At 47.2% G+C, this 23,075-nt stretch overlaps 2 protein-coding genes across 9 annotated transcripts; both read right to left on the minus strand.

Moving 5' to 3' along the window:
- Positions 1-309: 309 nt before the first annotated feature.
- Positions 310-14,412, minus strand: LOC119195286 (triadin-like). Of its 7 annotated transcripts, none has more exons than XM_062559663.1 (30): positions 14,131-14,412; positions 12,191-12,403; positions 11,911-11,961; positions 11,099-11,224; positions 10,965-10,991; positions 10,365-10,391; positions 8,549-10,252; positions 8,113-8,253; positions 7,677-7,853; positions 7,537-7,593; positions 7,419-7,457; positions 7,017-7,052; positions 6,874-6,936; positions 6,497-6,538; positions 6,297-6,344; positions 6,043-6,096; positions 5,913-5,960; positions 5,610-5,840; positions 5,355-5,399; positions 5,146-5,193; positions 5,033-5,074; positions 4,912-4,953; positions 4,751-4,798; positions 4,614-4,658; positions 4,392-4,484; positions 4,272-4,304; positions 4,130-4,174; positions 4,000-4,026; positions 2,741-2,785; positions 310-2,651 (listed from the first exon to the last, which is right to left on the minus strand). In XM_062559663.1, the coding sequence occupies exons 1-30, from the start codon at positions 14,147-14,149 to the stop codon at positions 2,497-2,499; spliced, it is 3,771 nt and encodes a 1,256-aa protein (XP_062415647.1). In that variant the 5' UTR covers positions 14,150-14,412; the 3' UTR covers positions 310-2,496. The 7 variants fall into 7 exon arrangements, with proteins under 7 accessions (XP_062415647.1, XP_062415646.1, XP_062415645.1 ...); XM_062559662.1 differs by having other exon boundaries at positions 4,614-4,661; positions 8,113-8,250; positions 14,131-14,411; XM_062559661.1 differs by having other exon boundaries at positions 4,614-4,661; positions 14,131-14,411.
- Positions 14,413-18,393: 3,981 nt separating this feature from the next.
- On the minus strand, positions 18,394-20,973 carry LOC119194614 (uncharacterized). 2 transcript variants are annotated; one of them, XM_062559434.1, is made up of 6 exons: positions 20,712-20,973; positions 20,575-20,600; positions 19,722-19,943; positions 19,407-19,621; positions 19,269-19,302; positions 18,394-18,767 (listed from the first exon to the last, which is right to left on the minus strand). In XM_062559434.1, exons 1-6 carry the CDS (start codon positions 20,747-20,749, stop codon positions 18,649-18,651), a joined length of 654 nt encoding a protein of 217 aa, XP_062415418.1. In that variant the 5' UTR covers positions 20,750-20,973; the 3' UTR covers positions 18,394-18,648. The 2 variants fall into 2 exon arrangements, with proteins under 2 accessions (XP_062415418.1, XP_037304700.2); XM_037448803.2 differs by having other exon boundaries at positions 18,395-18,767; positions 19,722-19,913; positions 20,712-20,966.
- Between the last annotated feature and the right edge of the window lie 2,102 nt (positions 20,974-23,075).

The raw sequence follows: 23,075 nt of genomic DNA on the forward strand, positions 1-23,075 counted from the left end.
TCGACGCGTAGAACGAGGAAAGGAAAAGCGAGTTTAAAGCAACGAAACAGTAGTCTTTATAGTTCTGTCCCTTGTTGGACGGATACGATGAATCCTCTCACTGACTTTAATGTTTTATTTAATTCAGCCGAAGCCAAACTCCTCCATTAAATGGCATTGCTTCGTCTCATTGAGCGTTTGTGCTTTCACGGTTTGGGCACAGTTACTTCTTTCTTTATTAATATATACAACATATTTCTTTGAGTTTGTAGAGTTTCAGTAGGAGCAGAAACGTATAAATGGAAAGACAGTCTACTAGGAGCAGAGAGCTGTTCATTTAGCAGGTGTTTAATGTATAAATGTCCTCAAAGACAATTTCCTGAAATGCATCATGTAAAAAGAGCAAAATAAATATGGACACATGTAGATTTTCTCACGTTTCCACTCTTTTGTGTCTTAAGTCTTGTATTCAGTCATTGAGGGAAGCAGCTGAACATCTCTATGTGCATCGTGGGGACATCAGACGACCTTTGACCTGACGAGGGGATCCGCCTCCAGAGGTCAATCAGGTGTGTGACATGAGGGACCAAACCACCTGAAAACAAACGCTTCTCTTCTCGCTTCATGGAGTCATTGAGTGTGAAGTTTGTGAAGATAAGTTGTAATCCACCCGTGAGCTGATGCTCAAATATTTATATTTATATCTCACAGGTTTTCTACTTTTTAAACAAACACACAAATGGAACCACGCAAATAATTCTGATAAATACTGAGCAATTATTCTTGTGTCACATATGAATGTCAACAAGGACTCAAATACACGTGATTGACACTTGAAACGAAAACAAACACTTCATTTACACCTTAGAAATCACAACGTGGTTTTAGACCAGGGATCAGAACCCTCAGAGGAAGAAGGACCAGAACTCAACACCTGCTGTTATGTTAAAGCTCCTCACGAGGACGTGATGTTGAAGAAGAACCTGTGGTTACATCTTCATTTCTATGTGCAGAGGCTGTGAGCCTCCGTCTGTCTGAGGATCATCTTCATGACGCTCTGAAGCAGTTTATTACATCTGATCATATTAGACACAAAGTGTTATAACTCATTTCTAATGTCTCTGATGTCAGAGCAACTCCTCAGTAAACAAAAACAACACCAGAAGCAGACTGCAGGCCAGCGGCTTCTCTCCTCCACCTCCTCCTCCTTCTCCTTATCCTTCTCCACCTCTTCTTCCTCCTCCTCCTCCTCCTTCTCCTTCTCCTTCTCCTTCTCCTCTTCCTCCTCCCGCTGATGCATCTCAGCCGTTAACCTGAAACCTGCAGAGGCCCCAGGAAGCGGCCCCGGGGCTCCCTGACCTCACCATCATCACCGCCATCACCTTCATCACCTTCATCACCATCATCACCTTCACCTCTTTGAACCCGAGTTCAGCTTTTCCCGCTCGGCTTTGGTTCCGACACACGTCGCAGTTCAAAGCTGCGTTCAGAGGGAACGTTGAGACATTAAGACATTTGTTGGGGAATAACCCTGAAAACACCATGCGATGATGATGATGATGATGATGATGATGATGATGATGATGGGTAAACAGTGGGATGAAGTCTGCGGGTCGACAGCAGGCCGTCCGGCTGTAGGAGAACCTCTCGATAAGTGTGATTACTATGAACCATCAGGGACAAGTCCAGTGAGACAAAAATAAAGCCCAGCAACGAGTTGAGCAACGAGTTGAGCAACGAGTTGAGCAACAAGTTGAGCAACAAGTTGAGCAACGGCTGTCGTCAACGTGCAAAGAACCAGAGCGAGTAAAACGTGGCAACGCGCCGAGGCCTGACGCCACCTTCATGCAGCCGGCGTCTCTGAAGATGCTGAGTGACGTCCAGGAGACAGAAGAACAGGAAATGAGTCTCAAAGCCATCGGCTCCGTGTGGCTTCCTGTCCTTTGTGACCCATTCGACTCCAAACACGGACACAAAGTGCGTCAATGCACGCCGGACACAAGAAACGCCACCAACCAACATCTGCTCCAGATGTGAGAAGCTCTTATTGTGAAATACGCAGCGGGCCCCTTTCAAATAACGATACCAAACAACTCTTGGTTTCTCTCGTGTCATTGAAGCTTCCTGATTTATTGAGTGTTAACAGTTGAAGTGTCTTCAGCCTTTTATTAGTTTCATTCTGTGCGTGATTCGATTGGTCGGAGTATAAAAACACTACTGAACCTCTGTGTGAGTTCATCTCAGCACTATTTACATCGTACAGTGAGCTCGCCAACGCTCCGCTGTCTGCTGAGCGGGGGGGAAAGAGCGGGAATCACCACCTGGAGCTCGACCCCCCCCCTTCCCTCACCCACCCACCAGCACCCCCCCCCCACAGATGGGAAATAAACACACAAATAACTAAAAGGACGCCACAGCGTCCGCTCTTCTCTGTCCGGGGTTTCCTCTCCTCCGGAGCCAAAGGGAGGGGGGGGGGGGCGTGAGGAGGGGGGGGGGGGGGGCGTGTGGGGGCTCCGGCTATTGTCCCGACGTCCTCGCCGCCCTCTGCTGCTGCTCCAACATGGACCTGATGGCGGGGGTCATCATGGCGGGGGACACGGCCGGGGTCAAAGGTCGCAGGGGGTACTGTGCGTTTTTCCCGGGGACGTAGACGCACTGGAAGTAGCGCTGGCCTGTGGGGGGGGGGGGAGGCGATGACATCATCACGCGCGCTATTAAGCCATTAAAGGAGAGGAAACATCATGTGGGGGTCATTTCTTACTTGGCTTCTTCTTTGGCGCCGCGTTGTCGTCACTCGGCGTCGCTCCTGCGGGACAAAAGGTCAGAAGGCAGCGTTACGGAGGGGGAGTCGCGGCAGGAAGTCAGGTGACGGCGTGCGGGTCAATGCGAGAAGGGAGGAAACGAGGTCTCACTCAAACAAGTCGCTCTTTTCACTCTTTTTCCTGTGAATCGTCTTGATATTTGCTTCTTTTGTTACATTTAAACATCATTTCATCCTCCCATGTGCACAGAGGTGTGAACATGTATCACATGTAACACATTCATCCTTTTTCACACCTTCACCAGGACTTTGATCCATAAGGAAACTAAAGACTGGACGGATGGACCCGTTTCTATAAACTCATGGTCGATGTGTTCATGAAGGGAACCGAGCCTTCAGCGAGAGAAACGAAGCAGCTTTTTGGTGAGAAACGCCGTGTGAGTGTGTGAGGGGGGGGGGGGGGGGGGGTGAAGAGTCACTCGGGGTAGTGAGGGGGGAGGGGAGGGGGGGGAGGGTGACTCAATAAGAACAGAACTCTAATAGCCTCGTCTAATGGGTTTTAATCAATCCGGCTCAGTGTTATTGTTGCCGTATTCATCAAAAGGCCGTAATCGCCTCGCCTCGCGGCGCCGGCGCCATCAGAGGGAATCCGTACTGAGTCGGGGAGGAAGGAGGGAGCGACTCAAGTGAATACCTGAAGCTTCAGAGGAATCTCTGTTTCCATCTCTACGAACAACAAGCATAAAGCATAAAACATGTAAAACAGGCGCTTCTTTACGTGGACGAGTAGAAAAGCTCCTCATTTCATTCCGTACCTTCCTGAGTCTAGTATTTCATTTACCGCTGCTTTATTTCATAGTATCCAATTAGTTCATATCCAACACATTATTCTCAAATCACAGCCCTTCATATACATATTTATATAATATGTACATATACCCAGGGGGGCGCATGCAAGTTACAGTTGCTTTAAGGCATAAACTATAAGAAAAAATGAAATAAAAGACTTTAACTCGAGAGATTTTTAAAATATATGTAAGTTATGTGCAGAAATTGATCCAAGTACTAAATGTGCATCTCCGTTAGAAAGATGGAATACAGGCTGATTCTCATCAATAAGAGCGTCTGTGACGGAGAGCTGTGATTGGTCGAGGACCAAACCTTCGGCCCTCTCATGTCCCTCCATGAGAATGTCCTGATGCAGTGTCTTTTAGTCCGAACCCAACATACGTGTGCATGTGTCTGACTTTCACACTCACTGGCTCGTGATGCTTCTTTGTCTCCATCTAAAACGCAGGAAGAGAAGAGAAATTATCAAAATGTCCCATCATGCATCACACCCTCTCTCTCTCTCTCTCTCTCTCTCTCTCTCTGTGTGTGAGCGAGTACCTTCGGCCTCTCCGAGCGGTTTCCTCTCAGCCTTCTCAGCTCTGCCTGCGAGGGACACAACACATTTTAATCCGCTTCTCCTGGGCCAATCACACGGCTCCGTGAGGATGACCTCACAGCGGCCTCCCCACGCGTTACTTACTCTTCTTGTCCAGTAGTCTGGGTCTCGTTTTGTCTGCGATCAAACGAACAGGAACAGGAGTCAGAGCGCCGCTCGGCGCGATGCTGAGCGACGGTTGGTTACCGTGGTTACCGCGGTTACCTGGTTCGGACGCAGCCTGAAACGTCGCGTTCGCCCTCCTCGCCGCCTCGGGTCTGGACCTCAGCTCCGTCGGCTGTGGACGCGGTTCTGGGTCTGGATCCAACAACGAGCGACTTGGTTTGAATCTACACCTGCTAGCGTGCTAGCCTGATAGCATGCTAGCGTGCTAGCCTGATAGCTAAGACGTCATGTGAGTGAAGCTGTGAATGCTCCAAGTCGTACCTCTCTTTGCCACAGAAGCCTTGACTTTGCTCCTGACAGCCGACGCTTCTTAAAGGAGAAAAAAAGAATGAAGAATAAAGTATTTTTCAGTGTTCAGTGTTGACTGAAAAGAAGCATTCACTGCTAATGAAAGTCACCTTTCTCCTCGGAGGCAGATCTCCTCAGCTGTCGCGCGGCTTCAGGCTCTGAAATGTAAGGAAAGAGTCGCGATTAGTCTCCTGAATCGTGTGTTTCCTCCAATAAGCTGTATCGGGTTTTACTCTTTCTTCGGGCCCCCGGGGGCCCGGTGAGGCTCTACCTTTCTTAGCAGCAGGTTTAGTTTTGTCTTTCAGAGCCGCCTCTGTGGAAGGAATGAACATTTGTTCCCGCTGTGAGGGATGTTTCTCAGTCTCTTTGTGTGTTCAGTTTACGTTCTTTACCTTTCTTAGCAGCAGGTTTGGTTTTCTCTCTCACGGCTGACTCTAAAAAAACAACACACTTTAACGTATGAAACACAAGTCAATTCCACGTTATAAGTAGAAATGTTCGTCACCTTTCTTCACCACCGTCGGACTTTTCTTCTCTTTTCTTAACGCTGGCTCTGCAAAAAAGTCAGAAAGTAACTGTGTGTCGCATTTTAATTACTATTCCATTGTTGGTCTTCAATGACTATTCAATCATGAGTGGGCTTTTCTTATTATTGCATTTGTTTGAATTTCTTTATTAAATCAAATTCTCATCATAACCTCAGAGTTTAATCACCTTTCTTTGCAGCAGCTTTAGGTTTGTCAATTGCAGCAGTCGCATCTACAAAAGAAAGAATAACTTATTGATTATTGTTCATGGCAATAATCCAGAGAACAGTCCAACAACCAATCAGCTCCTGGGGGGGGGGGGGAGCAGGGGGGGGGGGGGGGGAAGCAGCTCTCTGGTGCTTCAGAGTCATGAAGTTAAAGGTCTCATTATTTCATCGGCTATGAACAAAGTCTGAGGTCTGCACCCCGTGCCTCCGCTCACCTTGGACCGGAGGGGGGGCCCCCGGCTCCACGGGGGACTCCCGCCCGGCGGCTTCCCCCGGAGGGGTGGGGGGCCCCGGCTCCGCCTGAGGCCACGGCGCGGGCTGCACGGGGGGGTACGGCTGGTACGGCTGGTACGGCTGGTAGTGCGCGTAGAGCGGCGGCGGCGGCTGCTGCGGGTAAAGGGGCGGGGCTCCTGCCGGGTGGGCGGTCACAACCGGAGCGGAGGGGGCTGGGAACAAAAAGGCTTTTACGCACACTGGTCCATAGAGAGGGAAGGGATGCACTTATAGCTCACGGGTACCTGGCATGGTGGGGGGGGGGTACGGGTTGTCGGTGACCACGTGGTGGACTGGAAGATGAAGATGCGTCTTGGAATGAAAGGGTTTGCCTCTGAGCTGTGTGCGTGCGCTGCGTGACTCTGTGTTACTCACCGTACCAGCCGGGGGGGGACGGGCAGTAGACCGGAGCAGGTCTGCAGGGGCCAACTGAAACAACCCACCTCCCCCGGGTTAATAATACCATCATCTCATACAATAGAAATGCGCAATTGTGATTAATTTTGAGTTATACTATGACATAACTATGACATAAATGCGATTAATCGTGATTAAATATTTGAATCATTTGACAGTACTAATAATAACATTAATTTACATTTTGAATAAAGGAGTCAAGCGTATTTTACCTTCTTGTTCGGGTTCTGGCACCTCGTCTTGTTTTTTGGTCTCTGTCTCTGTGAGAGATGAATAAACATGAATAAACATGTATTTTACTCCACCAGGAGATTGTGTGTTTGATTACATGAGCGTCTGTCCACTAATAATCTAATCAGCCCAATCTGTGTCGTGCATTTGTATATGTATATGTATACACACAGATACTTACTTTTTTTGGGAGTCTTGGTCGGAGTCTTTTCGGCTCTCTTGACTTTGTTGTTGTAATTTTAAAAGAGAAAACTTAATTTAATTCAAAATGTGACAGGAATTGTTGCTGAAAATGTACATTAAATGTTTCAATTATTGCAGCTTCCTTTGCATGTTTCTGAGAATTCAACATCAATTTAAAGGAACATTTTGGAGAAAGTCCTTCCTGGAGTTACAGGACACGATTGATGCCTGTCTTATTTCTGAACAGTGAATCTTAGCATTAGCTTAGCATGAATAAAAAGCAGCTTGCATCACGTTAGTTTGATTGGTCGGCGTGCTGCAGCTGAACTATTCCTTTAAAGTCAGCTCCAACCTCCTGACTGAGAGCATTGGTACCTCTGAAAGGAGGCGGGAGTCTCCTGGTCCTCGGGGGCTCCAGGACCGCGACCCTGGGGAGACCTGCAACAACACGGTTCATTCATCACGGCACGGCGAGCGGCACACAGCGCGGCGGCGTGGAGGCGGCGTGCAGGCGTTACCTTTACGTGTGTGCTTCTCCGCGGTCTTCACAGCCTCTGAAAATTAAAATAAAAATCAAATCACAAACAGATTCTTCCGATATTACAGAAGTTTGCAGTAATTACATTTACAGAGAGTTACTGTGATATTTTACAGGAAGAAATTTGCATGAATAAAACAAATAAGATATGAATACAGCATTGTTAAGAATCCCAGTTAAAGCCTGCAGTGATAAAAGTGTAGTTTAATGTGAGATATTGCCGTTAAATCTAAAGTTCTCAGTCCAACTCGCTTTAAGAGTAAATATTTAGGTTTGAATCTACAGATAAAAAATGTTTTTCACTTTCACATGTTTGTTTTATTTGTGTTTGGACTGTATTCCGAGTTTTGTGTGGTGGCTTCTCAAAGAATCTCTTTGGTACCTTTTTTCCTTCTCACAGCAGAAACTCTCCTCGGAGCATCTGGGGAAAAAGGGGTTGGGTTTTAGCGATGCATTGTGGGTATTTTTTTTTTATTTCATCTTGACTCAAAGACTCAAACCTTTTCTGTCCTCCGTCTCGGCGGCGGGCTCCTTGGCGGAGTTCATACAGGGACACACTGGAAGCACAAACACAGCGGTGAGGTCACGGCGGAGGCCGACGCCCACAAGGAGCCGCACGGCGTGACCTCGTCTCTCTGACCTGCGGCTGCCTCCACCGGCCTCATCGCGTCCACCGAGGCCTTCTCCTCGCCGCCCTCGTCGTAGTCTTCCTCCTGCTCGTCCTCGGGCTCGTCCACGGTCCTCTTCGGTCCGGCCGCCGGCTCCTCGTCTCCGTCCCCTTTGTCCCCCTGGCCTTCGTCCTGCTGGGGGACGCCGGCTGAGGACGAATGTGTTCGTGAAGGTTTTAGATCGAACTAAAAGGATTCCGTGACCGTAGATAATAACGTAATATGAGGAAATGTACTTTGATCTTCAAATTCTATTTATATTCAGAACTTAATAAAAATAAAAGTTTCATGCAAATGTTCTGCTTTTATCAAATATGATTTTGCTGCTTTTACTGCGACTGAAATGAAGAAAACGTGTGAATTTGAATGAATGGAAATAATCAATAATGAAGCTTGTGTGATTCTCACCGGTTGTTTCTGCTTCAGCCTCCTCGGTCTGCTCTTCGTCAGCCTGTTTGGGGTCCTTTTCCTCTTCCTCTTCATCGTCCTGGTCCGCCTTGGTCTCTAGCGCCTCCTGCTGGCCACTGGACGCTGCTCCAGTGGAAGCTGCTGGTGCACATTGTTGTGTTGTTAATCAATAATCAATATTAACCAATAATCAATAACAAAGCCATTCAACTAAAAGGACTTTGTGGTAATGTCCAACAAAAATATTATATTATCATTATCATCATCATTATTATTGCTTTAACACATAATTCAAGTTGGTGTATTGTATATTTAAAATGTTAATGATTAATCTTTGATTTCTACTAATTGAATTGTAATGGACACCTGTCAGCCAATCAGAAGCAAGGATTCTCTTTAGGGCTGATGGGAGTTAAGTTAAAAAAAGTATTCATACCTGAAAGCACGACTTCATCAACATCATCGTCGTCGTCGTCTTCATCATCATCATCATCGTCGTCCTTTCCAGCGGCAGCGAGTGCTTCTTTTTCTTCTTCATGTAAGTTGAGCTCAAATGAGCCGGTATCAGTATCATCATCATCATCATCATCATCCTCACCATCGTTGGTTGTGTCGTAGGAGGTGTCTTCACTGAAGACGCTCTCTTCATCTGTTGGAGGAGCGACGTCCTCTTTATCATCATCTTCATCGCCCAAGACTCCGCTGTCGGTGCTCTCAAAGGCAGCGAGTTCCTCCTCCTTTTTCTCCTCCTCTTCGTCATCACCGTCGTCAAGGTGGTCTTCTTCAGTGACATCATCGGGTTTGTCGTCACCGCCAAGGTCGAGGTCTCCGAGGTCAACGTCTTCCTCATCATCTTCATCATCTGCAAAGTTGTCAGAGGAGGCGACGGAGATGTCCTCCTCTGATTGGTCCAGATCATCATCATCAGCAGCAGCAGCGTCTTCGGCAACTCTGACGTCTCCGTCCAGGTGTTCATCGTCAATGTCGTCATCATCATCCTCATCATCATCCTCAACAGGTAAAGGAGGTTTTTGATCTTCGTCGTCTTCATCATCCTCACTGGCTGCGAGAACGGGAGGAAGATGAAGCTCCAGCTCGTCATCGCTGTCCTCCGCAATGAAGTCGTCGCTGTCTGACGTCTCGACCCCCTCCGCTAATTTGTCGTCTTCGTCGTCTTCTTCGTCTCTCTGGAGTGCAGATCCACTGACGTCCGAGGTGTCAGTGAATGCGTCGTCATCTTCGTCTTCTTCGTCGTCTTCATCGAGGCTGTCTGTGACGTCAGACTCGGGAGACGCCGCCGAGTCTTCCTCCTCAGAGGAGGAGAGGGGTTCAGGAGAAACTTCATCATCGTCATCCTCAGCATCAGCGGCTGAAGGTTCAGACTCCACGACATCATCTTCATCAGCAGCATCTGGGTTCTCTTCTTCTTCCTCTTCCTCATCAGCAACATCATCATCATTATCTTCTTTATCAATTTGAGCTGAACCTGCTTCCGGTTTCTTCTCTTCTTCCTCGTCTTCACCCTCATCTTCAGTTGCTGCCTCCAAATCCTCTTCATCATCTTCCTCCTCCTCTTCTGCCTTCAACTCATCCTCCTCTTCGTCGGCAGCTGTTTCAACTCTTTCTTCCTCTTTTGTGCCTTCTTCTTCTCCATCCTCCTCCTCCTCTTCATCCTCCTCTTCATCCTCCTCCTCTTCTGCCTTCACCTCAACTTCCTCTTCATCGGCAGCCGTTTGTACTCCCTCTTCATCTGACTCCTCTTCTTCTCCTCCCTCCTCCTCCTCGTCTTCTTCAAGTTCATATGCTCCTTCCTCCTCTTCCTCTTCTTCCTCTTCTTCCTCCTCCACTCCTTCTTCCTCCCCCTCCTCCTCTTCATCAGCTTCGTCCTCATAATATTCTTTATACTCCTCATCATACTCCTCTTCATACTCCTCCTCATAATCCTCCTCGTCCTCATATAGTTCATCCTCCTCATCTGCCTCTTCCTCCTTCTCCTCCTCCTCCTCCACCTCATTGTCCTCCTCCTCCTCTTCACCAGCAGCCTCCCCTCCCTCTTCTCCTTCCTCGTCTCCCACATCTTCCTCCTCCTTCTCCACAACTTCGATCACTGGTGGTTTTGCGTTCGCTTGCATCTCAATAACTGTAAGAAACATCTAAAGGTTATTTTCATTCTTTCATCTTAAAGTGAGAATCAAACCTCCATCGAGCTGCTAAAGGTCACGTGACTCCCTCCAGTCCGTAAACAATCGTACCTTTTCTTCTGGAAGGTAGAAACTCTCCTGGAACAAAGGAAGAAGCAGGTGAGTCACAAACATAACGAGAGACGAATCGAACCGTTTTAGTAGAAGTTTGTTAGTGAGAAGCTTCTCGTGAGGAAGGTTATTGGGATTTGAACACATACCTTTTATGTTTAGACTGACTCTCTTCAGTGGTGTTAAAGGGGGAGGGACGGGATCGATTATCTCCACTTTGAGTTAACAACACGTTCTTTGAAAAAGTAATCATAAAATACCTTTTGCTTTCTTAATCTTCACCTCCTCCTCCTCCTCCTCCAACCATCTTGAATCTTTGAGATCGTTCATAAATCAAGTCAGCGTGAAACAACGACAAAGCTCTCATTGAATCTGAGCTCCTTCTGGTACAAAGTTACTCCTTCTACACCTCTTTTATTGTGAAAGGTAACGATGCAGCGAGGGGTTGAAAGGATCGATGAAGTCTCAAAAAGTACGTTGTGGAGAACAAAAAAAGGCCTTCACGAAGGAAGGGTGAAGGGTGACTAAGTCATGTGACACAGCGGCAGCAGAGCGACGACTGCAACAGGAAACGCATCGAAAAGCGGCGTCGGTACGAACCTTTTTTCCTCACGGCGTAGAGCGTCCCTAGAGGAGAGCAGAGGAGCAAAGGGAAGTCAGTGACATCACTCGACGGGGGAAGGAGCTCGCCACCCCCCCGCTCGAGCTCTGAGGGACGCCGCACCGACCCGTACCTTCTTCGTCGTCCGGGGCGACCAGGCCGGCCACAAACTTCCAGGCGGCGCCGATCGCGTTGGTGGACTCCTCCACGGCGTCGTTGACGGCCTTCAGGGGGTCCGAGCCGATCCTGCTGAGGCCCCCTGGTGGAGCAGCGACACCAAGTCAGGCCGTGCGGTCCGTTTCATTGCGAGGGGGGGGGGTCCGGGTCAAACTGTGGTGGGGGCTGCTGGAGCAGGAACCCTCCACCTTCCAGTTTGACCACGGCAACAAGCCTTCACTTACACAGGGTGCAGGAAGGACTCACTGAGCCTCCTCCATCGAGTCCTTACGCTGGGCTCTACTTTTAGGTTTGGATTTCTGCTTCTTATTGGAAGTACTGGGAGTTTGATGAAGGAGGACCAGTGTTCCCAGTGCAGACGCTTTTCAATCAGGGCAGCTCAAACATGGAAGAGTTTCTCCCCATTTAGACGTTAAGAGATGATCTCAGGCTCCAATGCATTGTTCAATTAACTCCTCCGAGGCCTCGCTGCAAGCACACAGAAAGCCTCCAGACAAAGTAGACCCCAAAATAAAACGCATTATAAAAGCAGAGATTTCAGATGAGATTGATTTATCATGTTTTCTTCAATAAATCAAGCTCAGCTGAAGAAAACGCCCCAAAAATACACAAATTAGGAACAAGAAATAAACATAAAGACATAAATCTGAGATATTTCTTCTCCAGAAACTGCTGATAACATTTTGTGAGCTTGGAGTAGAAGTCAGACAGAAATGCATGGGGGGGGGCAGTAGCAGGCAGCTAGTGATAGCACATTGGGAGGCTTGCCTCTACGGCCTGAGTCCTTTAAAATCTTCCTGGGGAGAGGGGGGGGGCGACCTGGGTGGAGGAGAAAACACAGGTAAAGAGGAGGGAGGAGCTTTGGTGTCGGGGGCGGAGTCCGTCGTTCTGTTCAAGGTCAAAGTTGTGAATCGTTCAGGAGCCGACGGAGGAAAGAAGCCAGGTGTAGGTGTTCTGGTTGGAGGGCGGAGTGGAGGTGAACAGGAAATGAACACCAACCAGAGGCACAGCACCCCCCTCCCCCTCCCCACCCCCCCCCCCCCCTTACCTGAGACGGTCTTGTAGTCCACCAGGTCAAACATGATGACAAAGACACAAGACCACGTGATGACCAGAGCCAGAACCAGGATCCAGGCCAGCGGGGAGCTGAAGGTCGAGTGGAGGTCGTCCGAGAACTTCTTCTTGGGTCCTCGGGCGGCGGCGTCGGCGGTCCTGCCGTCGATGACCATGGTGGTGGTGGTGGAGGAGGCGGAGGAGCGCGCTGAGGAGCAGAGGAACGTCTTATTGAACACTTTTCTGCTCCAATGCTCATCTGCTGTTTGGCTCGTATTCAGTCAGCAGCAGATGGTTTCAGTCTTTACTTCTTTAGTCTGACTCGTTTAATTACTCCTCCTGTGGGTGGGAGGTGGGACCAGTGGCATTTGAGGTCAAAGGTCAAATGTTAAATTCAAAGAACCAAACAGGGTGTCACTGTGGGTGCAGCAGGGTGTCAGTGTGGGTGCTGCAGGGCGACACAGTGGGTGCTGCAGGGTGTCACTGTGGGTGCTGGAGGGTGTTAGTGTGGGTGCTGCAGGGTGTCAGTGTGGGTGCTGCAGGGTGACACTGTGGGTGCTGCAGAGTGTCACTGTGGGTGCTGCAGGGTGTCAGTGTGGGTGCTGCAGAGTGTCACTGTGGGTGCTGCAGAGTATCACTGTGGGTGCTGCAGGGTGTCAGTGTGGGTGCTACAGGGCGTCACTGTGGGTGCTGCAGGGTGTCAGTCTGGGTGCTGCAGGGTGTCACTCAGGCCACCTGTCCTTTCCCCTCAGCTCCTTGTTGGCAGCGACTGCAGGTTTCTCCATTACTGCTGACTCAAGTATTTTTAACACACACACATGCACGCACGCACACAGACACACACACACAGGCCTCTTTCAAGCTCCATGACTCCCGCGGAGCGTGATGACATCATGCAAAGACCATTTTTTTGCCTTGGCAGTTCAAACCACCACTAGAATCCAGCGTGTGCGATGAAGGACGTGACTGAGAGAAGCGAGAACTTCTTATTCTTATAAAGAAGGGAAGTTGAGCTCTTTGATGAGATACTTCTTAATGAGCAATAAACTGGAACCTTTTTACTCTCCAATCACACTCCTATTATCCAGATTGAGATTAACAACATTAGCACTGAGCTTTTTCAAAATAAATGTAGTAAATCCCCTTAGAAGTCATCTCTAAACGAAGCAGCCACCCGTGTGCGATTGCTCCTTTTAAGGCGGAGCTCCCTCCGTTCCTGTTGTTTCCATGGCAGCTCATAACAGGCATGAGGAGCTTTATCTTTCACACGGAACGTTTCCCCAACGAGTGCACAGGGCTGAACGAACCCCCCCCCCCCACACACACACACATACACAAACAGGAAGCCACTCCACTGTGCAGCTTCTCCACACAGTACTCCTTATGCACCGACTCAATCACATGAAGCATTAGAAGCGTCAGAGCAGCACGTTGTGGATGATCTCCATGTCTTAACGAAGAGGCCTGAAGCCACTCAGCTGGTTTCACGTTCATCAGTCGGGCTGAAGGTGATTGGACCGATGCCGAGGTCCCCAAACTCCACACTTCAGTTTGATTAACGCGTCAACTCTCGTGAAGTCTCATTTTGTTAAAGGAGACCTGTGTTAAACCGTTTGACCGGTCTGAGATGAGACATTTCTGTTTTTTTGGATCGGGGGGGGGGGGGGGGGGGCTTCTATCCAAATTCACCACGGAAAAGCACATCCTGCTTCTCTTGATGCTTCTCATGTCAGCAGAAGAACTCGGAGGCCCTGCGGGGGTTACGGGGGTCACCGGGATACCTGATAGCGCCATATTTTTAGACTCTTCTAATCATGAAATTCACCAACGCTTGAGGGGGGGGGGGGCAAAACAAAACACATGGAGCCCTGACAGAGCTTAATATACACACATTACGTCAGGCATTCTTCACGGTATCCCGTCACGCTTCTTTACCTTCAACGGTTTCAGTCATGCTGTCGGAGCGGTAAATCCTCGGAGCAGGTTAAGTCGCCATGGAGACGAGTGTTTACGGCAGAACCTCGAGTTTAATCCCTGGGATTTAATTCCAACGCAGGAACGAAAATGACAAAGAAAAGACAAAAGAAAAAACACTTTGGCAAAGGTGGTGTTTTCCCCACGAAGGGCGATGCTTCTTAAAGGGTCCCAGTGGACGGAGACCGAGACGAGGTGGTCACTGTCTTCTGCCCTTTGCCCAGATGGTGCTGTGGTTGGAGAAAGGAGAAGCCCCCCCCCCCCCCCCCCCCCTATCCGCTCTGACAGAATTAGATTGGCCACGGGGGGGGGTAGTGGGTAGGGGTGTTGGGGGTGGGGGGGGGGGGGGCACAGATCACAGATCAGGAGAGAGAGAGAGACGGCTCCAAAGTAAGTTCAACTTCAGCCAGTGTCCCGCTGATTAAAGATCAATAATCAATGTGATCGGCTTCTTTCGCCTCCTTCTCTTAATGGACGCCTGAAGCTCCGTCACGTTCAGCCCGTCCTCTGGGCCTCGGGCCCGGAGTTATTCTTAGAGCGGCTCGCTGGTATTCCGCTTTGCCTTTTTAGGCCAGAGGCGTGACCTTAAGCCCCCCCCCCCCCATGTTAACTAACCCCCCTCCTTCAGACTCCACCGCTCAGTGAGGAGCTGTCACCGCGTGGAGGGGGGGGGGGGGGGAGTGCTGCGTCGTCACCAGTGAACAGGTCTCAGATCAGCAAAGTGGGCTCTGAGTCGTCTAAAGGTCCCGTCATCAGATCGTGGACTCGAGGGTTTGTGAAGAGAGACGATTCGATATTTATTATTTTTATTCTTCATTTTTTATTTTGTTCTTCATGAACACATAATCGTCATCTTCGATGGTACAAAGCAGCAGAAGATTCATTCACATCAAGTTTTGACTCTGGAATGTAACATTGGATGACACACTACTATACGAGACACGTTTAAACATGTAACACAACACAATCAGCGTTGTTAACAGTTTGACACCAAACAATTAAGTTAAAATCAGTTTGGAATAATTACAGTCAACAAAAACTCTTTACAGACTTTTCTTTTGTGTCGTGGGCTGATTTTGTAATGATGACTCTTCACTTCCATCTTTTTCTCATCTAGCCACTTGCTTAACTTGTGTATCTTTACATGCATTATTCTTCCTTCATTTTCCCCGTATTGTTCCTCAATTAAAATATTCTTCATAAAACTTCAGCCGAAACCCAGTAATATAATTCATATCTTCCTTCTGTTATTGGTAAGAGACTAATTCATCAGTGCGTCAGCGGTGGTCCTCTCAGACATTTCTCTTCTATTTCAATACACATATGATCACCACCAACAGCAGCAACAGCACCACAAGACAAACTGCCACCACGTACCCTAAAATAAAGGAAAACATGAATCAGACTCCAGCTCATCACAGTCAACTTATTTAGTGAGGAAACCAATGTGACCACAGCGAAAACATCCACTAAAATAAGACTTTTTAGGTGAATCACACCCTGCTTTGTGGTCTGTTTGACTCTAAATGGACCATAATTTACTAAATGAACATCATTCTGTATCGAAGAAGACTTGAAACTAGAGACTGAGACCATGAACTCATCTTTACATGTTTAGTGGGGGAACAAATTAAGAGAGAAGTAGAGTCATTTTCTCACAGAGCCGCCCCCCGGTGGTCAGAACAGAGAATGCAGGGCTAAAATATTCAAATTGCACTCTGGTGTGTACCTTAAATCTAAAGCCACATTGTATCATTCATGAGGAACCTAAAAGGCGAGATATTTTACCAAAAATACTCTCACTACAGAATTAATAATTTTGCTTGCAAGGTTAAAGCAACACTTACAAAATTTGATGGGCAACTTTTTACAGGAAGTAACCTGAAAGAAAGAAACAAAATAATTTGAGGTCACATGATTTGTAGTAACGACAGTAGCTGACTGTGCCTCATCAGAGTCAGAAGCAGTCGCCGTACCTGTGAACAGATCATGGACTTGAGGGTTTGTGACCCCACGAAGTCGCCGACCTGCGTCCGCATGGCGTTGTTGAGGGAGCACGGGTGCAGGAGTTTGCTCTGGTGGAACAGGCAGTCCACGGTGAGACTCACCCTGGGGTCGCTCACCTGCCTCCTGCTCTCCGCCACCACGTGGTTGGGATCGAACGTGTGATGCATCACCACCAGAAGCGTCGGTTTGCCATCCGTCAGCACTGAGGGCACACAGGGATGTTCCAGAAGGCCACAAACTACCAGATGTTTAGGTTATTTTGGAGGGGGTTGGGGGGGGGGGGGGTAGCACACTTTCCTACCCAAGTTGTCGCTCAGGGCCGCTTCGATGTCCGTTCCGACTCGTGAAACCACGGGACAGAAGACCACCAGGAAGTCGCTCTCTGCGCAGGACTCCACCTCGACTTTGCCAATGGATTTCAGATACGTGACCAAGTCTCCATGAGCGCCAGTGGTTTTTCCCGCCAGGTGAACGAAGAAGGTCTTCCACAACACTGAAGGGAAGTCAGCTAGTTTCAGCAGACATTAGAAAAGGTCTCTAAGCATTTACAAACTTATTACTAATTCTTAAAAAGCATTTTACGTTTTTTAAGGCAAAACAGCAATGTGCACAAATCGAGGGACATGTCAAACACCAGTGCCGCCGCTGCTGTGGTCTTTTCTGTTGGGTCGTGCCTGCCATGGCTACTGAGCTTCAAGAACTGAAGGACTTAGTTCAACAGCTGCGGTCTGAGAGGGACCAGCTACTGGATGGAGCAAGAAGCATCCATACCTGAGCTGGATCTGGAACCTGGGACGGTGGGCTGGGGCGGATGGTCCATAAAGGGCTATTGAGACGTGGCCCCATCATGAAAATGTTGTATTTGTATTTTTTACAATAGTAAATATTTGTGTCTAAACGTGGAATATATACCCGGTAACATTTGTAAAATTAAGATATCTGCACAAGTGGTTCTTCACCCTGGACTTGGCCAGCGGACACCATCAGGTTCCATTCACAGAGCAGGACCAGATGAAGACGGCCTTCTGCACCCCCTTTGGCATTTTTGAGTTTCAAAGGATGCCGATTGGCTTGTGCAATACAGGGAGCTACAAAACAGCTTTGGGTGCCCGAGCAGTCTTCGATTACACTGTCCGCTACCGACCAGGACGAAGCAAGCAAAACGCATATGTCATGGCTGAGAAACGTATTAATCAATAAGAAAACCCATCAGACTTGAAACTAGAGATTGCGACCATAAGCTGCTTACAAGGTTTACTGAAGGTATGAATCAAGAGAGAAGTAGAGTCATTTTCTCATCTTCTATTGGACCAGAGGAGTCGACCCCCTGCTGGTCAATGCAGAGAATGCAGGGCTGAAATATTCAAACTGCACTCTGGTATGTACCTTAAATCTAAAACTCTCACCTTTCCTCTGCAGCTGGTCATCGTCCCTGAGGAGCAAACAGAGAGGAACCTTAAGTTAACGCAGTCTAAATAAAGTAGAGACAATTCTTACAGGTATCACAGACTCTTCTCCTCCCCGGCTGGAGTTACCTCAGAAGCCTATAACGCGCAGAGTTAAACCGAGCCATGCTCACGCACGCTTACTTACCTCAAGGACATGTTTTCTGTCATTTTCGTCTCAAACACACAGACGAATGGATTCTGCTCCCTCTCTGTAAGACTGCTTTCACTTTTGCTTTGACAAGCAGTTAGACACAAGAGGAAGGGAGAGGAGTGGCTGAGACACAGCAGGGGGGGAGGAGGGAGGAACTCTAGAGCTGCTGCAGTGCTGCATGGGCCTCCCCCTCCTGGATGTCATACCACAGAGATAACAGGTGGAACAAAGGATATCTGACTTTACGAGTTTAGAAACTGAAACTATCATACCCATTTCTACTTTGGTTATCAGGTCAAAGTACAATGATCAGAGATTTATATCTCTTGACTTATGTTGGTCATTTTTTTGTCTTGGCATCTTCATTTCTTTCCGAGTTTCAACCACAACTAGAATTCAACGTGTGCAATGACGGACGCGAGAGCGGCGTTCTCTGAATGCCCGACTGGTTTTGTGAGAGCTTCTTATTCTTATTCTTCACGGTATCCCGTCACGGTACTTTAGCTTCAACGGTTTCAGTCAGATCAGCAAAGTGGGCTCTGAGTCGTCTAAAGGTCCCGTCATCAGATCGTGTACTCGAGGGTTTGTGAAGAGAGACGATACGTCGGCGTCCACAGCAGAGACAAAGGCACAGAAAACGTGAGGCAACCACTTTATTTATTCTTCATGAAGGAACAACTCATAATCATCATCTTCGATGGTACAAAGCAGCAGGTGATTCATTCACAGCAAGTTTGAACTGGCTTAAGCATTATTCTTCCTTCATTTTCCCCATTATTGTTGCCTCAGATAAAATATTCTTGATCAAACGCTTCAGCCAAAACCCAGTATTTATTATTTGAAGCTTCCTTCTGTTATCAGTGGGAGACTAATTCATCTGTGTGTCGGCAGCAGTCGTCTCGGAAATAGTTTCTTCCATTTTTCAGTCAATGAATTTTTGATCCACACCAACAGCACCAACAGCACCAACAGCAATGCGAGACAAACTTCCACTGCGTACCATAAAATAAAGAAAAAAAGACTTGAATCAGACTCCTGTTCATCACAGTCAACTTATTTAGAGAGGAAACAAATGTGTTGACTTTTTAAGTGAAACACACCCTGCCTCAGGGTCTGTTTGACTCTAAGTGGACCATCATTTACTAGATAAACATCATGCTGTATTGAAGAAGACTTGAAACTAGAGGCTGAGACCACAAACTCATGTTTACAATGTTTACTGGGGCAATGAAGTAGAGTAGAAGTAGAGTAATTTTCTCATAGACCTCTATGGGACCAAGTGCGTTGCCCCCTGGTGGTCATTATGAGAATGCATGGCTGAAATATTTAAACTGTACTCTGGTGTCTACCTTAAATCTAAAACCACATTCTATGAAAGATGCTTTGCTACTCTCCCTCCACTGAAGCTCATCAACAACCTAAAATACAGAATATTTTACTAAAAACACTGACCGAATGATTTATTTTGCTTGCAAGGTTAAGGCGACACTTACAACATTTGGTGAATATCCTTTTGCAGAAATTAACCTGAAAGAAAGATAAATGATTACTAGTAACGAGAATTATCACATCCCTCATTTCTGCCACAATGTCGTGTGGACGCCTCTACGCGTCAGAAGAAGTCGTCGTACCTGTGAACCGGAAGAAAAACCCAGGAAGTTGCCGACCTGCAGCCACATGGCATCATTGAGTCGGCACTGCAGGAGTTTGCCCTGGTGGAACAGGCAGTCCACGGTGAGACTCACCCTGGAGTCGCTCACCTGCCTCCTGCTCTCCGCCACCACGTGGTTGGCATCGAACGTGTGATGCATCACCACCAGAAGCGTCGGTTTGCCATCCGTCAGCACTGAGGGCACACAGGGATGTTCCAGAAGGCCACAAACTACCAGATGTTTAGGTTATTTTGGAGGGAGGGGGAGGGGGTAGCACACAGAGGTCTTTCCTACCCAAGTTGTCGCTCAGGGCCGCTTCGATGTCCGTTCCGACTCGTGAAACCACGGGACAGAAGACCACCAGGAAGTCGCTCTCTGCGCAGGACTCCACCTCGACTTTGCCGTTGAATTTCAGATACGTGACGAAGTCTCGATGAGCGCCGTTGGTTTTTCCCGCCAGGTGAACGAAGAAGGTCTTCCCCGACACTGAAGGACGGGAAGAATGTGCGTCTTCAGCTGGTTTCAGCAGATATTTCAAAAGGTTGCTAATTATTTCCAAACTTTATAATTCTAAAAAGCATGAAACAATGGAGAACATCTTCAGCTTGATTCAATACTGTTATTTCTTTTTCTTTTTCAACAAAGCATACTGATAGTTCCTTTAATGGGTGTTTGCTTTATCAACATTCTGGTCATGTCTGTGGTATTATGGAATAATAGCGTAAAGAATGTTTTATTTTGAAGTAACAGGAAGTGACGTCGGTGGGGGGAGCGGGAGCTTCAGGGCTGCTGTACAGAGTTGCTAAATAAAGACAGACTCCAAATACATCGTTGTACGAACCTCTTTTACAAACACAATGTCTTGTGGGGGAGGGGATGTAAAATCAGCATGACGCACAAAAGCCATTCATAACACACCTGCTGGTACAGATATCAGTAAGTAAAAGTCCTGCATTCAAACCTAACTTAATTAAAGGTATTAAGGTGTTTGCAGCTACATGTGTTCAAAAGTGAAAGTGATCACTGCACAGTGAAAGTCCTTGAGCTTGAGTGTAAGTACATTCAGGGTACTGCAGTAAATGTACTTTTCTAAATTCTACTGAGAAACGTATTCATTCATAAGAAAACCCATCAGAACTTCTCTCACCTCTCTGCGGCTGGTCATCATCGTTCCTGAGAAGCAAAGCGAGAGAAACCTTAAGTCAACAGTCTAAATAAAGTAGAGACAATTCTTACACAAATCATAGACTTTGCCCCCCCCCCCCCACACACAGCTAGAGTTACCTCAGAGGTCTATAACCTTCAAAGTTAATCCGAGTCATGCTGACACCCGGCGCTTCACAGGACGCTTATTTACTTAAAGGACTGGTATTTAGTTGATGTGGTTTCTGTCATTTTCGTCTCAAACACACAGACGAATAGATTCTGCTTCCTATCGGTAAGACTGCTTTCACTTTTGCTTTGACAAGCAGTTAGACACAAGAGGAAGGGAGAGGAGTGGCTGAGACACCGCAGGGGGGGGGGAGGGAGGAACTCCAGAGCTGCTGCTGTGCTGCATGGACCCCCCCCCCCCCCCCCCGCTGTTATATAACAGAGATAACAGGTAGAACACCTTTGAGCAGAGTAGATATGACTTCACAAGTAGAATTTAACATGTTATTCCCCAAGTGCTTTTCATAAAATTCGGTATAATGAAGGGAAGTTGATACCTTTGATCATATCCTCCTTCTAATGAGCAATAAACCGTAACCCTTCTCCACACAGTACTCCCATGAGTTTTAGGCACAGACTCAATCACATGAAGCATTAGAAGCATCAGAGCAGCACGTTGCGGACACTCGTTGTGGATGATCTCCATGTCTTAACGAAGAGGCCTGAAGCCACTCAGCTGGTTTCACGTTCATCAGTCGGGCTGAAGGTGATTGGACCGATGCCGAGGTCCCCAAACTCCACACTTCAGTTTGATTAACGCGTCAACTCGGTGAAGTCTCATTTTGTTAAAGGAGACCTTTGTTAAACCGTTTGACCGGTCTGAGATGAGACATTTCTGTTTTTTTGGATCGGGGGGGCTTCTATCCAAATTCACCACGAAAAAGCACATCCTGCTTCCCTTGATGCTTCTCATGTCAGCAGAAGAACTCGGAGGCCCTGCGGGGGTTACGGGGGTCACCGGGATACCTGATAGCGCCATATTTTTAGATTCTTCCAATCATGAAATTTCCCAATGCAGTGAACAGAAAAATATGGGTGAGGGTGGCAAACAAAACACATGGAGCCTTGAGAGAGCTTAATGTACACACATTACGTCAGACATTCTTCATGGTATCCTGTCACGGTACTTTACCTTCAACGGTTTCAGTCAGATCAGCAAAGCGGGCTCTGAGTCGTCTAAAGGTCCCGTCATCAGATCGTGGACTCAAGGGTTTGTGAAGAAAGACGATACGTCACAGAAAACGTGATGCAACCACTTTATTTATTCTTTTTATTCTTCATGAAGGAACAACACATCATTTTCATCTTCAATGGTACAAAGCAGCAGACGATTCATTCACATCAAGTTTTAACTCTGGAATGTAACATTTGATGACTGTGAGACACATTTAAACATGAACATTTAACACAACAGTCGGCGTTGTAAACAGTTTTGACACCAAACAATTAGGTTAAAACCAGTTTGGAATGAATACAGCCAACAAAAAATCGTTCAAACTACAGATTTCTCTATTGTGTCGTGAGCTGCTTTTTCAATGATGGTTCTTCCTTCATTTTTTCCGGTATTGTTGCCTCAGATAAAATATTATTGATCAAACCCTTCAGCCAAATCCCAGTAATATAATTTAAAGCTTCCTTCTGTGATCGGTCAGAGACTAATTCATCTCCAGTGTGTCAACGGCAATCCTCTCGGAAATTGTTCTTCTATTCCTTAGACGATGAAATTATGATCACCACCAACAGCACCGCAAAACCAATGGCTCCTGCTATCGCACACCCTGAAATTAAGGAAAAAAGACGTTTGAACCAAACTCCGGTTCATCACAGGCAACTTATGTAAGGAGGAAACAAATGTGACCACAGTGAAAACCTTCCATACAGTAAAACTTTTTGGGTAAATCACACCCTGCTGTTTGACTCTAAATGTACCTTAATTTACTAAATGAACATCATACTGTATTGAAGAAGACTTGAAAATAGAGACCATAAACTCGTGTTTACAATGTTTACTGAGGGAATGAATCAAGAGAAAAGTAGAGTCATTTCCTCATAGACGTCTATGGGAACAAGGGCGGTGCCCCCTGGTGGTCATTATGAGAATGCATGGATGAAATATTCAAACTGTACTCTGGTGTGTACCTTAAATCTAAAACCAGATTCTATGAAAGATGCTTTGCTACTCTCCCTCCACTGAAGCTCATCAACAACCTAAAATACGGGATATTTTACTAAAAAGACTGACTGAATGATTTATTATGATTAGGTTAAAGCAACACTTACAATATTTGGTGGGTATCTTTTTCCAGGTAGGAATCTGAAAGAAGGAAACAAAATAATATGCGGTCAGATGATTAGTAGAAACGAGACTCATCACATCCCTCATTTCTGCCACAATGTCGTGTGGACGCCTCTTCGCGTCAGAAGAGGTCGTCGTAC

The sequence above is a fragment of the Pungitius pungitius genome, chromosome 20 (assembly GCF_949316345.1).
Source record: "Pungitius pungitius chromosome 20, fPunPun2.1, whole genome shotgun sequence".
Taxonomy (NCBI): domain Eukaryota; kingdom Metazoa; phylum Chordata; class Actinopteri; order Perciformes; family Gasterosteidae; genus Pungitius; species Pungitius pungitius.